The 16718-nt window shown below is 45.6% G+C and overlaps 1 protein-coding gene across 2 annotated transcripts in view; it reads left to right on the top strand.

Annotated features, from left to right (window-relative positions):
• LOC119442347 (lysosomal acid glucosylceramidase-like) overlaps positions 1 to 16447 on the top strand; it is a 30052-nt gene extending 13605 nt beyond the window's left edge. For both annotated transcript variants that reach the window (XM_049662066.1, XM_037707190.2), the window contains 6 exons: positions 1776 to 1948; positions 5699 to 5942; positions 12013 to 12237; positions 13408 to 13571; positions 13699 to 13818; positions 15714 to 16447. In XM_049662066.1, the coding sequence (XP_049518023.1) occupies positions 1776 to 1948; positions 5699 to 5942; positions 12013 to 12237; positions 13408 to 13571; positions 13699 to 13818; positions 15714 to 15819 (1032 nt within the window). In that variant the 3' untranslated portion in view covers positions 15820 to 16447. The remainder of the gene's footprint in view (positions 1 to 1775; positions 1949 to 5698; positions 5943 to 12012; positions 12238 to 13407; positions 13572 to 13698; positions 13819 to 15713) is intronic.
• The last annotated feature ends 271 nt before the right edge of the window (positions 16448 to 16718 follow it).

A 16718-nucleotide genomic window follows, 5' to 3' on the forward strand; every position in this document is an offset into this window, starting at 1 on the left:
GGACTGCCATCGTTGCCAGTTAACAAAGATATGTCTGGACCTTTTAAACAGAAAATGGCGCCAAGTGTTTCAATAAATGACACACCAGGTTCTTTAAACTTTTTAGCCTAAAAGCGTCGGTTACTTCATGTACTGTGTTTCATCCAACATGGGCTAAGTCATAAAAAAAAATGGGCCGCCATCCCGCCCAGCGAACGTGAATGTCCAGCGAAGCTGCATCAAACACCACACATGGTCGAGCATTGGATTCACGCTGTTCTTGTGGTGTCTTTAATTTCCGTGGTCTACCCATGGCAGTCTTAGAATGAACTGAACGAGTTGCTGGACGGGTCTCCCTTTAATATATGAAAGCGCGGTGACGTCACTAAGTAAATATATGCTGTATGCCTGATTAAAAAGAAAGATATGCCGTTTGCCTTCAATTATGGCGTTATGTGTTTACGCCACGACATTTTCCGACCACTGAGAGGTATACAGCTTCACTGTAAACCCTATGTGTGCAATACGCAAATGCTACTAACTCAGCAAAGTACACTTTGTATATTTATGTTTCTGAAGTGTAGTAACAAGGTGGCTACAAGGTAGCTGAAAGGCCCTGCATACTACGAATATTCATTGTGTTATAGCACCGCTGTACTGGTATTCATTTCCGGAAGGTTCCTTAGTGTGTATGTTCGCATGGCTATGCTTCACTAACACCTAGTGAAGAAAGAATTCGTAAGCAATTAGATTGTCTTTATTTCAAGAGTTTGCTGGAAATGCGCAGGCCTTTCGTGGCGTTCACTCGCAGCTAAACTTGTGCCTTCTGGTGCATATAGCAAAAGGATCGAGCTACCTAAGCCAGTGCATGGCGATCACTGGAAGTACGCATTGTCTTTAAGAGACCTGCTATTTCTAAGTAACCACTGTTTTCACGGCCGGGCTACACTCAGCGCGCTCGCGTTCATTAGTTGAGGGTTGGGAGAAGAAGAAAGTATACTTTATTTTCAAATCAATCAGATTAGAGTCCGGCGTCTTTTTAGTGGGTCTGGGCAACCGCCGCGGGCACGGTTCCGAGACCTTGTCTCGAAGCGCCTTCCTCGGCTCGCTAGACGGCCCAGAGTTGTGCTGTCAGGTGGAGAGAGAGAAACTTTATTTCTGAACGGCTGTTAGTCCGAGTCGTCACTGTCCAACTCCAGCTGGTACTAAGTCATGGTACTAAGTCCATTTGTCTCGACTCCGCCTTGGGAGGGCGGATGTGCCGTCGCCCGTGGCTTATGTGTGCGAATTTGCACGAAATCAGGCATACACTTGCAGTTGGAAGAAAACAAAATGAATTGTGTCCGAATAGCAATGAACTGTGTCCCAGTAGCCATGAACAGTGTACCCATAGCAATGAATGAATGAATAAACTTTTATTTCCCTTTTTAAGAAAGGGGAACTGTGTCCGAAGCCACCATACTACTATGTCGATGAGCTTCGCTATAAAATGGAAGCTGGTGCTTCCGACTGCATGCGCTCTTAATATTGTTATGGTACATATGTTTTTTTTTTTTTTTCGTGTCGAATATCCCAAACACTACCAAGAACCTTATTTTCCAGTCGCACACACGAAATAAAATAGAACATTCGATTCGTATTCGAAATTACCGTATATTCGCACACCCCAAGTTAAAATAATTTGGGAAGCCGCATAAGTTATCCGCATGAGATGAAACCACTAAGCTTCCGCCAAACTCGACTAATTTAGTTATTTAGTAAAACAACGCCAATCATTATCGCCACATTCTGTGCAGATTCCATATATCAAAAGAGCAATGTCTATGTCGACCCAACCTATATGGCTCTATGGAAGCCCCTGGAGCAGCCCCGCTTGGATGAAGACCAGCAAACGTTTGGAGGGGCGAGGGTTTCTCAAAGAAAGAACGAGAGGTCTCTTCTACAAGACCTGGGCAAGATACTTTGTCAGGTATGCAGTGTCCATAAGGGCTCCGTGGGCACTTTTTATCAGTGAGCTCTCACGTAAAAGTTACTCTACGTACTGTAGCCCAAAATGGGTATCAGTGTACGACGCTACGGCGTCATAGACACACCTGTGCCGCATTTGCCATCTTGTGTATTATGCCCATTGTGTTACGCGTAAGATGTGGACGCTGAAATGTGGCAATAAGAAACAGGTTGCAGTTGTTCACAGATGTGCCATTTATGAGTGTATGCATGACTCTGTGTAAGGACGCATGGTGAATATGCAAGACATCGCGCAGCAATCTACTTGCTATGCGCCATCTTGCACAAACATTGTTTTTTATCATTGCATCTACGGTATTTAAAAATATATTTATTCGACAAAATGGAACAACAAAACGATTTTCACACCGCGATAAAGCATTTCATAAACCTGAGATGATCTTAAGTCCGTTTTAGCCATAATCCTGAAAATGGTCCTTTCTAGCGAACAGCTTTCCTTAGCACTTTCGGCCGTTTTCATAGTGGTCGGTGGTTTGTGAGTGAGTGAAACAACTTTATTGAGACCAGCGGATTGAGGCCTGGGCCTAGGCCGCGCCAGGGGCGGTAGAGAGACCCTGTCTCCCGGCCGCCTCTCGAGCTCGCTGAATGGCCCATAGTTGATCTTGCAGATCTGAGCTGATCAGCGCGGCTTTCCACCGTGCCCCAAGCTGTTCTGGGGAGACTGTATTTTTTGTGGTTCCCAGACGTTCACCGCCGACGCAAAGGCGCCGATGCCAAGGGCGCGTATAATGTCAAGTTAACTTTAGGCCGACAGTGTCCTGCGAGCGTTGTTCGCCTTTGCTGGGGAATCGGGAATTTTCCACATGGGTGTATACCATACGGGGAGGCATTCCTCGGTGGCTGGCCCAGTCCTCATCTCCCAATTCCCCAACTCCATTACCCTTAATAGGCCGATGAGCCATCCCTCTCTAAATAAAGCTTTACCATACCATTTCTCCAGCGGAAACACGGGAAGGTGTGGACTCAAAGAGCGCTCTCGCGCAACCAAGTTGCAGGGTGCGTTCGTCGCCGAACGGCGACTATTATAGCTATTTTAGACTCACGTGCTGCCACGTGAGTAGTATATGGGGCACCTGAAGGTTCAGGTGCTGTGGTGGAGCACTCGGGAAGGACAGCCCTTCTCTTTTCGCGCCACCCGCTCTCCTTGTGGGGGATGCAGGAGGGGTCTCCGAAGAAAGAGAGGAGGATGGCAGTTGGCTTCCACGCCGGCACTCCCGACGTTGGAGATTACGCACATATGACGAATCGAATTAGTATATATGTAGCCTCCTATACTACCGCCAAATATGTGCTGGTTAACGACTCCGTTCTCTATAGAATTACGCAATGAAACAACCAACGCGGCCTAGATATCTTCACTGCAACAAAAATACGCTCTCAAGCGCACTATTAATTTATTAGAGCGAATAGTTTTCTATAGAAGCATTCGTCTATTCGCTCACATTAACAATCATCGCCGATCGTTTCCGCACAATACTTTTTCCTGGGGGGAAGGGGAGAAGAGGGGGGGGGGGGGGGGACTCCGACAGAAGCTGAGCACAGCCTGTCTTAACCCGAGCTTAAATTCAAGGCACCTGTTGGAAACTATAGTTATTTGTGAAGCAGGTCACTGACCAAGGTCAAAATGAAAATAAAATGACGTTTCGGGATCCGTACGGGTCCCTTGTTCACAATGGACTTCGTCATTTTATTTTCATTTTGACCTTGGTCAGTGACCTGCTTCACAAATAACTATGCTTTTACCTGACCAGACGGTATTCCGTCGAACTCTTGACTACTCTGTTGGAAACTAGTGCTGAGGTTAGCTTGACGTACGAAGTCTGTCCCAAATGTTCGCGCAGTACGTTTAAAGATAAATCATTTCAGAGGAAGAGAGAGAAATAAAAGCAATGGAACGACAGGGCGGCCAAACTTTCAGATACATCAATGTGGTCACCTTCAAAATGCTCTTCTTCCATTGCTGAAAACACCCTTCAATGTCCTCTTCTGCTGCTGCTTCAGCAGCGATGTCTCTTCTCTTTAAATTTTACGTCCCCGAAACGCCAACCCGGAGCATCAGTTTGCATTTGGTGTAGAGATAAATTTAACGTCTCAGGAGGCTAAATTCGGTGAGAAGGGAGGTTTTTCAGTGCAGATGTAGACTTGCGTGCCAAATTGCGTGCCAAGAAATCAGCCACTGTCAATGCAGAGTGCGTAGGGGCATTATCGTGGTGCAGAATCCAGCGCCCATATGTCGATAAATTTGCTGACATGCGGCGCACAAGATCTCGGATACTTCAGCACCTCCACGTGTAAATCTGCCGTGATAGTTCGTGCTTTATGTACAAATTCATGGTGCACAATTCCATGGCAGTCAAAAAGCCCTATCTTTTTTTTTTCGCTCCTTGCCTTAAACCAAAGTTTCGTCACTGGTGTCGACTTGCAAGAATCCATCGCTGTCGTCTGAAGTTTCCCAATCAATGCAACATTCTTTTCGTCGCAGCTTTTGCTCAGTAGTCAGCAGTTTCAGCACCATTCTGGCGCAAACATCTTGTATTTCAATATTTTCGGTAAAAGTCCGGCGAACGGAAGACATTCTCAAACTAAAGGCTTCCGCTATCATCCTAACAGTAATCGGACGGTCATTGCGCACAAGAGTATGCACATGATCAATGTTTGAAAGGGCACCGCGCGCTTCAGGACGATTTTATCGCCGTTGGACTTTATACGGAACCTCACGGCGACGGCAACGGCAGAAATGCGCTTGGATTGTCCATATAATTGCTATCGCAATAAAAATGGGGCTGGGCAGGCCATGTAATGCGTAGGATGGATAACCGGTGGACCATTAGAGTTACAGAATGGATACCAAGAGAAGGGAAGTGCAGTCGAGGGCGGCAGAAAACTAGGTGGAGCGATGAAGTCAGAAATTTGCAGGTGCAAGTTGGAGTCAGCTAGCGCAAGGCAGGGGTAATTGGAAATCGCAGGGAGAGGCCTTCGTCTTGCAGTAGACATAAACATAGGCTGGTGATGATGATGATGATGATGATGATGATGATGATGCAACCAAATTCAGTGCGCACGATTGTGCTTAGTGTCAGTCTAAGCAACGTTCAGGTTTATGCGCCACGCATTGATACGCTCAGGATAAAGCAGTAGACAGGCCAAGCACTGCGCGCACATCTCAATGGAACGTTGCAAATACATTTTAAATAGGCGTATCAACAAAATAGATATAGGGAACGAGGGGCGCCCGCTAACATCGCCATAAAACCGCTTGAGAAAATGGTCGGAAGCATGCCAGAAGTGTATAAGAAGCCAATACATAGTGGCACTGGCGAAACAGTTCAAGGCCCAGGCATATATCTACTGCCTACAATACGCGTACATTTGTTTTCAATAGCTAGGTTCTTTTCTTGTTCCTTTTATCCACTGGAGATAACACATTAAGATAAAACGAACGCCACACAAAAGTGAGTTTGACCTCTTCATAGACGAGTTTAGGCATATTGAGTTATATGATATATCAAACTGTTTTAGCACATAACCCTCATCGTTAAAGCCGAGCTAAAAGCACAACTTCAGAAAAAAAATAGACAGCAAATAATTGAGTTTACTCTCGCGCCCATGCCAGAAAAGCAGAATAAACGCAAGTCGTTCTTGAACGCGAGCATCGTAATATCTGCTTTCCTTTGCTGCATGTGCTGTACAGGTTTGTCCAAGAGTACGAGCGACAAGGGGTTCCCATGTGGGGTCTGACGACGCAGAACGAGCCAACGACCGGCTTCATACCATTCTATCCCCGGCAGACTATGGGCTTCACACCCCAGACACAGAGGGACTTCATCAAACTCGATCTGGGGCCGGAGTTGACCAAGGCAGGCTATGGCCCGGACAGGCTGAAACTCATGATTTTCGACGACAACCGAATTGGAATCCGGTACTGGGCAAACGTGGTGCGTTCATTACACTTCTTCGACTGGACTCTAATGGTAGTTTTCAGGGCATGGAGGCCTTGCCCCATTTCTGAAGAACGACTTCTATTTTGAGCAGGACCGCTTGTAATCTAACAAAGTAATAGATCGCGCTAGTCTGTGCTGCTAATAATATTTTAGAACGCAAAGCTGTATATCACTGCACAAGATGGAGACAAGCGTTGTCTGTAACTTACGTTTATTGTAAAGCACGCGCACGGGGCATATACCACCTGTTTATTATTATTATTATTATTATTATTATTATTATTATTATTATTATTATTATTATTATTATTATTATTATTATTATTATTATTATTATTATTATTATTATCCTCATAATCATAATTGTCGTCGTCGTCATCATTGCAGATTTTACAGAAATCGTGTGTGACAAATAGTGCTCTGCCTTTTCACCGGGATTTCTGCAATGGGCGGAAGTTGCCTGCATTGATCGTATCTGTCAACGATATCCGTTGAAAATGCAATGGCGTTCCAGTTATTGTGTCTCGAAATATAATAGGAAGGCTTTGGGGAAACTGTTAAAAACTCTTAAAGGGGTGCTGAACCACCCCATGGGCTTGGTGAAAAAAGACAGTCCGCGGATAGCATACGCTGCGGTGAACATCTGAGCCAAATTTTGCAATCGTGCGTGACGCGTGGAGCTCGCAAGCGGAGCGCGAAATCACCTTTTTCTGAAGCGCTCTCTCGCCAACAGAAGCCTGCTCCTCACTCTTTTCTGGATGCTATATTTCGTAATATAGCAGATTCCCATTCGCAGCTGCTATATTGCCCAATAGCTGACATCAATCAAGACGGGTGTGCGCTTCTTCCTACCGTTACTGTTATATTTATTGACGCATTTTAATAAACTGGCTGAAGTTAGCTAAAATCTGCGTTATAATTTCGATAAAAATTACGTGCTTTTGCAAGAAGCCGACTATCGTCTGCTCACGCTCGGCCGCGTAGGAATTAAACTTTGTCCATCCTGCTTATCAGTGTCGTAGCCGTCGGGTCTTGCTAATTTCGACTAGTTTTGAACACTCAACTCGAGCCACGCTAAACGTAAGGTATAAGACTACACGCACACTTGTCAGCGCGCGCTCACTCCTGGCCTCTCCTGGTTAGACACCTTAGCAGACATCGCTTCGTATTGAGCTATTGATAGCGCTTCAAAACGCGCAAGTTGTATGTGGCTACTGTCCGTCGGTCAAGCTGGTAGCACGGCCAGACTGGAGCATATGGGCGCGAGTGCACGAAGCAAACGCTGCTCATACGGACAACAGCTGCATGTAGCTGATGTCTGCTACGTAGCGTAGATACCGCGGCCGCCGCGGGGTGCTACAATGAGTCCACTGAATGAGCGCACTGCGGCTCGCTGAGGACAACAGCGTTTGGCAGACGCTTGGCGCGCCGTAGGCGCCAAAATTGGAAGTAGTGGCGTTACGGGTAGATCCAAAATCAAATTTGAACTACGCGCCACAATGGTGTTCAGTAAGCAGAGCGTTGTGGACACGCCCCGCTCCGCCGTAGCCTTCACAGTACAAGGCATCGAAGAAGGAATGGGAGCACAGCGAGCGGGATCATACGCGACCTTTGATTGCCAATATTTCCGCTTCTGCTGAGTGTATTGAAGTACTTTTTGCGACAAAGTATTTCTGCAATAGCCCATAATAACTTCAAGTTCATTCCTAGACTTCGATAAAAAGTGGTTCAGGGCCCCTTTAAATGGAATACTACTGTATTTGTATGACATATTAAGGATGGATATCTCGAAAGTGGCGCGCGTTAGGGTTTGTGCTAAGCAGACGTGACTTCACTATTGACCCTTTTCCCGGCGCTTCCGTGAGCGCTGCCATGTTTGATTACGTGGTGACGCGTCCATTGCTTGCCTCAGCTGCCGCCGTTGCCTCCGTGTTTACAATTCAAGCGCGTGACGCCGGTGCGGCGCAGCTTAACTTCCGTTTCGACGCATATCGTAGACGGTGACTGTGTGGACGACACGAAGCTTTGGCCACAGCTTTAGAGGACATGTAAGTGCTTTCATAGCTCATTACGCCTTGTCCAAACGACGCGAGCAGCGTATACATTGCTTGCACTAAAAGCGAGGCTAGAAATGTATTCCAAGCTGTCCAAACTTCCCGCTTATGAATTAAATCAGGATCACTGTTCTCGTTCTTTATTTGGCAAACATTTTGAAGCAGCGGCTTGTCATGTTTCTGACTCAGTAATAGTAAGTTCCTCGGTGAGGCTACTATCTGATTGTTTATTTTCAGCCTAATTGCGCTCGCGGGTGTGCTCTGCTGCGATAGATTTGTTCTTGCGGCGCACAAAACTTGGAATGTAAATGTTCTGTACTTTGTGGTAGCTTGTAGAAAAGACGTATTATCGCTAGTCCGTCGCTTACTCTGTGGGCTGTCACGAAACGTTCAGCTTCCAACATTCGTGTCTTGGTGTAGTCGCCGTCACTCACGCTTCAGCACATTGATTCAAGTGTGCTCACATTCACTTATTATTGATACGTTGGCTATAGGGTCCGTGTAAGTTTGCGTGCGAGTAGGGGTAGATGTGTGTAAATAACGTGCGAAAAACTTACTATGCCAGTAAGTGGCGTTACTTCCTTTTGTAACGAGCGGTAATCACTCTTAAGTGCCGACGTTGTGGAGTTGAAGTCCTTTCTTTGGAGGTTAGCTATACAGCGCTGGCGGATGAATTATCCTTTTTATCCTCAAGGAAAGCCGTGCATCGCGAAGGGCCGACAACACAGGCAGTCCTTATGTAGCAGCGGCGACAATAGGTTGATTCCATTCCTTAATATGCGAATCACTATTTTTGCAGCTAACTACCACACATGTCTTCCCTTTATCGTTACACATTTTGCAGCATGAATTGGGCACAGTGCAAGAGCGAACACCCACTTGCTTTTCCGACAGCTGATCGCATAGTAGCAGGGCAGAAGCAGTAGTGGTTTCGTATTCGTGCGCATTCGCTGAGGCAACGTATGGCGCGCCGCCGAAAGCTCCATCTCGTTCCTCTAGAGCAAACTGCTCCGCGAAAAGGGTCAATACAGTTCATTTTCAACTTCGCAAAATTTCAAATATTGGCATAAATGAGTAATTAAAAGTTAATTAAGAAATGTTTTTAGTTAGCTGGCTCAACATTGCGACATTTCGTTCAAACGATGTCCGCCTATTATGGTCAACTTCCCTGAACAGGCCAAATTGAGATATGTTTCATGCAATATTTCAAAGATATGTTCGAATAAAAGACGGTGTCCGGCAGGGAGACAACATGAATGCAAAGGTAATCCGAAGAGACGAAGAAAAGCACGAAAGACGGCCACATTTTACTGCATATGCTTCGCACATTTGCTTTCTTGCAGTTAAATTTCAACGATTCAAGTTCTTCGTTGGCAGCGTTACTAACAGCCGGTTAAGACACGTGCGATTAATACATGTAATACTGCTTTAGTTAATGCGCAAGTGCGGTGATCAGGATTTTTGTGCAGCACTATCCTCGCCCCTAGCTAACTTGAAACACATGCTCTGGCGGTGCCCCGCGTTACGCGACGGCGTCACGTCGTCCAAATGGGAGGCTGCCCTAAGCAGCCGCGATCTTAAAGCACAGCTATGGGCTGTTCATCGGGCCCGCGATGCAGAGGCTTGGCCTTTCTGTACCGACGTGGGAGCGGCCCGCTACGTGCTGACGCGCGTTCCGAAGGACCTTAATAAAGTTTTACCATAACATACCATACCATGCAACTTCCAAATTTCCGCTCACAGATACCACTGCGACAATGGGCAGTCAAATGCCCTTCGAAGCCACATCATCCATTATAATCATGTTTGCCCAGGCGATCATTCAAACAAAAGAAGATTAGGGTATTAGTTCGATCTGATCATTTGCCCTTATACGCAAAGGGACATCGCTCCAGAGCTATGCCGGAGCCCCACATTAGCGACGCCTAATCCGGTGAGAGCTGTTTAAGCTGTTTACAAAAGAAACGAATGCGTGGGGAAAAGTTAGCGTGAGTGTTTGGGAGGAACTCCAATTCTATGCTTGCCCTCCCAAACCATTTCTTTCAGGTCGCCTAGGTTGTCTCAGTGCACGCAGCACTAATGGGCAAAGGAAGAGAACCAAGAGACGAAAACGAGAGGGACGAGAGAGCGAAGACACACGGAGCAGCGTAGCTCCGTGAGCCTATACAAAGCGCGGCTGCTTTCGTTGCGGCGTAGCGACAGCACGCAAGCTTCTATGCGTTTATCTGCACTGGAATGTTGGACGGCAATCACTACACGCAGTGGAGGAGGGGAAATGGGGTGAATGACTCAATGGACGCAGTGTGAAGCGACGTGGCGATACCGGCAACGTGAATAGCTGTTGCTCAGTCATTAAGGCTTGTAGGTGTTCTCAGGCTCACTATTGACCTGATCGAAGTACAATGAGCACGAACTTCGCTTATCTATAAGTTCATAAACGAATAAAATGCCTGCGCTTGTGTAGTTCAAATCCAGCGCTAACGTGAAATCTGGGGAAGTGCGAAGCAGTGATGCGCCAGCGTTGTCGCTCGATGCGCGCCTGCAGCTCGGCGTCCATGGCACAAAGCAAGTTCCGGAGCGCGCCAACTGGTTATAAAGCCCTGTTCCTTCTCTCTTGCTACACGGCGCGCGCTGATAGGTACTGGAGTATCGCTAGAGTGATGAGAATCGAGCGCTTGTGGGGTGGTGGCGCCCTCTCTTGGGCTGCGCTGGTACCAGACTGGCGTTTGGGAAATGATTCTCACGAGTTTCTGCTAATTACTGTGCTTAATGCTTCATTACCCATATCTTTTAAATTATTCTGAATCATGTTAGTTTATTTTTGACTGGTTTTGATCAATTCTGCACTTGTTTTGAGCCTGCTTTGAGAACTTATTTTTGTGCGTGACCACAATGGCATGAGACCACATTACACAATTTTCAGGAGTTTCTGCTAATTAATGCACTTAATGCTTGATTATTGCTATCTTTTACATTATTCTGAATCATGGTATTTTATTTTGAACCGCTTTTGATCAATTCTGCGCTTGTTTTGAATCTGTTCTTGTGCGTGACCATGACGACATGAGATCACATAACACGCCGACAGCCCGCGCCACTAAAGCTCTTCGCACTTAATAACCCTTTCGTTCTACATAACTACGGCTGTACAATACGGTAAAGTTTCAGACGACACCTGCTGTGCAACTAAAAATAACTTATTTTTCTTTTCTTCACTTTTGGCAAATCCATTATTTTCTCTGACATATGGTCACATCACTTTCTGTAAAGGCACGTAAAGAGGGGATGGGAAGCGTTTGAATGGAACACTGCTCATTTCATATTTATCGCATATTCGGGTGGTCGTTCCAGAGTGCTCTCGCAGCCCTACAACGGTTATGTAAAATAGCAACTAACTGCTACTCTTAGCATAGGCGGCCTTCACTGACGATAAGGAAGCAGGATCATCACTTCTTTGTAGCCACCCGTATGTAGTCACCTGGCCACATCCAGATGTAAAACACATTATTGTTCTAAGGTTTTCTTCTCGTACGCGCCTGTCCCGTTCACTCATATGAAGTGCTACACACTATGTGCACAGAGATTTCAAGGAAATGTAAAGAACAGGTAAACTTATCTGTTACCTTTTTGAGGTAGCAGTATAGAATGTATTGAGGCATGCCGGCCTACATAATTCGGCTGATCTCTTCTTTCTCTAGCTAAGCGACCCTTTCCAGTCCTTAGAAATAACGCAAGATCCTGCGGAAGCTTTATAATTAAGGTACATATCATTCGTTTATCACAACTGCTTTCCCTGCACACATTTATTACGCATCAATAGGCAGGTTTTTGAGCAACCTTGCGTCCAGTTCTACCTGTTGTCAGACCCATGCCTTATTTTCCATCACTGAGTAAGCGTATTTTACTTCAAGGGTGGTCCAAACGCCACCTTGAAATTAGATGTGATCAAGTTTACAGAGTAGTGTCACTGGTCTTTCCCACTCTGACGTTGTCCATGCATTGGTCCACAGGTTCTGGGTGACCATGAAGCAGCCAAATACGTCAGTGGAGTGGCTGTACATTGGTACAAGAATTGGCTAATAGGACCGTGGGTCTTGGACATGGTGCATCATAACTACCCAGGAAAGTTTATCTTGCCTTCTGAGGCCTGCACAGGTTATAGTAGTGGACCTCATCACCAGGTGATGCTGGGCAGCTGGAGTCGCGCTGAGGAGTACGCCACCGACATACTCCAGGTGAGACCCCTCCTGTTTCGAGGAGTGAAATGTATGTTGCCAAGTCAGGCGACGCAGTTAGCATATAACAGACTATGGCAGTGTTGAGATTGTTTAGACATCTTCGCCACAATTCTTCGTCACTCATTTCACAGCAAGTAAGGAGATTTAAGGTGACCTACACACGTATACACCATGCTTCAATGGTTTACTATCCTCTTATCTCTCAGTGTAATTCTCCCACAAAGCCACGCGATTGTTGATCACGGAAGCGGTCAACGTGTCACGATTCCACTTTCATGAACTGACGCTGCGGCTTGGCAGTCTCGTGAATGAGCATTGCCCCTCTGGGAGTCAACGCTTTCACCTCGTCTCGTTGTCCCCGGATCTACAACTGCGTCTACCACCTGGGTTACCACAACGTGTGCAGACCATACTGTATCGTTCGTGACACGATGTCAATTTCCTCATTAAAACGACCGACGGGCTCACGTGCGACACCTGTAGCTGTGGGGAGGCACTCACACACCTTATTTGTGTCTGCCCCTGATATTTAGTGCTGAGAAATAAGTGATGTGCACAGTGTTGGACAGAGTGGGCAGTCGTCTGCTATCACAACAAAGTTCTAGGCCAATGCCCTCAAAAGGAACGAGGCAATGTTTGCACTGTTCAAGTACCTGAGGCCTACAGGCCCACATATGACAGACCTGAAGAACGTCGCCTGTTACCGCTGTAGTATAGCGTACGTGGCTCACTTTGTTTGTACGCCTATCTCTTTTTCTCCCATTACGCTCATTTTTCTCTCTTTATCCGGATACGTACTTCCGCTGTGCAAGATCGCCAAGCAGAACGCCTTCTGGTCACCCTCCCTGCTTTTCAATACATCATGTCGTGTTTAAATTGCTGTAACGATTCAGACGATAATCACAACCTCACAACTTTCTCGATACTCATGATCAGAACATGCCTTTAACCTTAACCCGAGATAAAAATATAGGATCAAACGGGACTTCAAGCTATATCATAGAGACTACCGAAGCATGCAAAAAATAACCGACTTCGCAGTGCGCATTCAGTGAAGGGAGCTTTCTTATTTGCGTCATCTCCATCTGCACGAATCAATTTAGTTAATTTCTTTTTCGCTTGAGTGACGGCATGCGATGACAAGTTTCTTCTTTCCTCGACGTACAGAACCTAAATCATTGGTCTAGCGGCTGGACGGACTGGAACATGGCTTTGGATACTCAAGGCGGCCCCAACTGGGCTAGAAATTTCGCTGACTCGCCCATCATAGTCAACGCTTCTGCTAAGGAGTTCTACAAGCAGCCAATGTACTACGCCTTAGGACACTTCAGGTACATCATATGTCCAAGTTCCTTTTTTTTTTCGCTTCACCACTGCAATAGCTTCAGAGCCTCATTGCATATAGAGTATAAAACTTGAAGAAAGGATTGATCCTTCTTTCAATTTTATTTTTTACAGTAAGTTTCTCCCGCGAGGCAGTATCAGGATTGACTCGCGTCTTAATCGAAGTTCAAAGAACCTCAGCTACGTAGCCTTCCTGACGCCAAAATCGGATGTCGTTGTGATCGTACTCAACGGGTGAGTATAGCCCCATTTTGTTGTACCTTTTTGTTTACACACCTTCAGATTATCCCGGAACTTAATGCCGCAGAATTTTTGTCAGCAGGGCATGCACAGTGTTGGCCAATTACTTTAGTGGAGACGGCCGTAACTGTTATATTTTCTAGTTTGTTTGTTTTCGTTAAGATTTTGGGCTGCGTTCTTGTTGAACGTTAATGATTTACTGAGATTTATAGTGAACGATATCTGATTGGAGGATCTTTTATCGCCGTTTCAACGGCATCACGTGTTACATTCGTGTGACGCATACGTATACTGAAATTTTCCTGGTCAGAGAAATAAACGATGTGCTCTCCGCATTTTGGTTTAGATCTCAGTGTGGCGCTTTCCTGGCTTGTCCTTACCTTTTGTGTTTGAATGTTCCATTGTGTCCTAAAATGGGCCCTCTTCTGCGATTCAAGGCCGGCCTTACAATTTGTACAGTCCGACATGGAACTCACGATCAGCTGACGTGGGAAATCGTGGAACTTATCCATCACTTGAGAGAAAAAGGCCACGACATCTCTTTTCAGTGGATACCAGGTCATTGCGGTATCATAGGAAATGATGACGCAGATAAAGGAGCTCGCACGTCAAGCCAAGAAGGCCGCCGCGTCCCCATTCCTCTCTCAAGGACCTACGCTGCGAGACAGCTTCGCATTTTAGCACGCACACTCTCGTTAGCTGAGTGGAATACTGCACATACAATGCGCACCAGACTGCACAGACTAAATCCTTCGTTGCAACTCGGACCTCCGGCCGGGCTGCACCGACGCGAGGCGTCTCTTCTGTGTCGGTTGTGGTTGGGAGTTGCCTTTACAAAAGCTTATTCAACACTAATTGGAATGTCTGACAGTCCTGCATGTGATGTCTGCGGATGCGAGGACAACATTGACCACTTATTGCGTCACTGTCCTCAATTTGAAGCAGAAAGACAATCTATGATTAACGCATTCAGGAAGCTAGATAGATGATCGTCCTCTGAGTGAACAGATTATACTAGAACACCGTCCCCACCGATCATCGGCTCAGAAGGCAGTGAAGACACTTTTGTGCTTTATGAGAGCGTCTCGTTTGTACGAGCGCCTTTGACTCTGCAGTACGGTCCGTGCACGTTTCCATACTCCCACCCACTCTCTCTCTCCCCCTTCTTTCTCTTCCCCTTCTCCCTACCCCCAGCGTACGGTAGCCAATCGGACTCTTGACTGGTTAAATACCTGCCTTCCTTATATACCTCTCTCTCTCTGTTGCCTTGTGTCCAGTACAATATGTGGACTTATCACGCTCTATCTTGTCACACTTCGCTCTAGATATTCCCAACATGTGTTGGAAATATATACGAGCTACATGTAACAATATGTTGAGACAAGGGGCCTATCGACATCATTTACACGCAGGCACAAAGCGGGGCCACAAAAAAATGATGGACATATAGAGACCACGTCGTCCTCTTTCTTGTCCGCTACACTTGAACAGCTTTTTCTACATCCGCAGGATAACTGACTTTTAAACCTACCTTTCGGCGGCGAATACACCGACTGGGTGCACGCGAACAAGAACTGCATGTGAAAAGTGTGACACAAAGTAATATAGGGTGTCCGGGACACGATACGGCTTGAAGCGGGGTGAGCAGATGGAGACGAAGGCAACAGTAGAGCGATTTCATAAGTGAAAAGGATCACTTGGCGACACACAGTAACAATATTTTGCTTCTTGGTAATACTATCACGTGAAAATGAGCAACCGTCCCCATTATATAAGTCACTAAATGTGTTTCTTTCTTTTTCATTTCAATAAAGAACAAAAATACTTCGCTTAAAGAGCACTTGCTGCCTTTACTGAGAAAATGTTCTTCTTGTGTTTTCACTTTTCAGAGGCGAAGAAAGAATCATACTCGAAATCAAAGACAAGTACGGTTCTGTAAACACCAGGAAAGTCATCGGAGAACGCTCTATAACAACGTTTATCTGGCGATTATAGCTGTCACGCCTGCACTCAAGGGTGGCACTTTTTTTTTTCTTTTTGCCCACCCGAAGTATTTTCTTTCCTCCCGTCATGCCAGTGTATATTTCTCCCATTTGCTGAATAAAAAATTTATTCAATACGACAGCAAATGACAATACGTATTAGTATAAATTCTTCATTTAATACTAGAGCTGGCACGTCTGTCATAGTAAACTGCGACTTATAAAAGGAACGTATATGCTACCAAGGACAGACGGGGCATAAGGTTTCTGACAAGGGATCTTATTATCCTCTGATACGTTATACGTAGAGAATTCATTGACAGCAAATATAAAGCACAAAAAAGAAAGAAAAGTAAATAAAGCGTACTACTGAGGTAATTTCATTCCTCCAACTATTAGAGGAAGGCTTCTGGAGACAATTGTCCAAATACTGTACGCGCTGACATGTACAGCTGTTGAATATTTCAAAAATATCCAACAGCTGTGCATGCTGGAGCTTCTATCTAAAACTTTTTGTTTATATTCTTTACTCCAGGCTCGCAATGAGTGTGCGTTTTTGCATTCAGTAGATTCAAGGCTCGTATTAGAAGAAGCTTTATCTCAGGGCCAGCACCAACTTCCCCATTCAAATGCATGCGAAACACAGAAATGCTTTGACCAAACAACTACCGAACCAGTTTGATAGGAAATTTGTTAAATTTACGGCATTTAGGAGAAATATCTCAATTATGCCAACTATAACAAACAGAATATTGATTTATGACCTCGAATTTTCTACAAATACTGTTGAAGGTTAGAACGACAGCAAGACTGAAGCTCAAAGTTTAGAAATCTGTAACTCGGCACCAACGAGATATACCAGCAGTTCTGTCAGATACATCTGTTAGAGCTTGTAAGGCAAGCAAATGCGAT

The sequence above is a fragment of the Dermacentor silvarum genome, chromosome 2 (assembly GCF_013339745.2).
Source record: "Dermacentor silvarum isolate Dsil-2018 chromosome 2, BIME_Dsil_1.4, whole genome shotgun sequence".
Lineage (NCBI taxonomy): Eukaryota > Metazoa > Arthropoda > Arachnida > Ixodida > Ixodidae > Dermacentor > Dermacentor silvarum.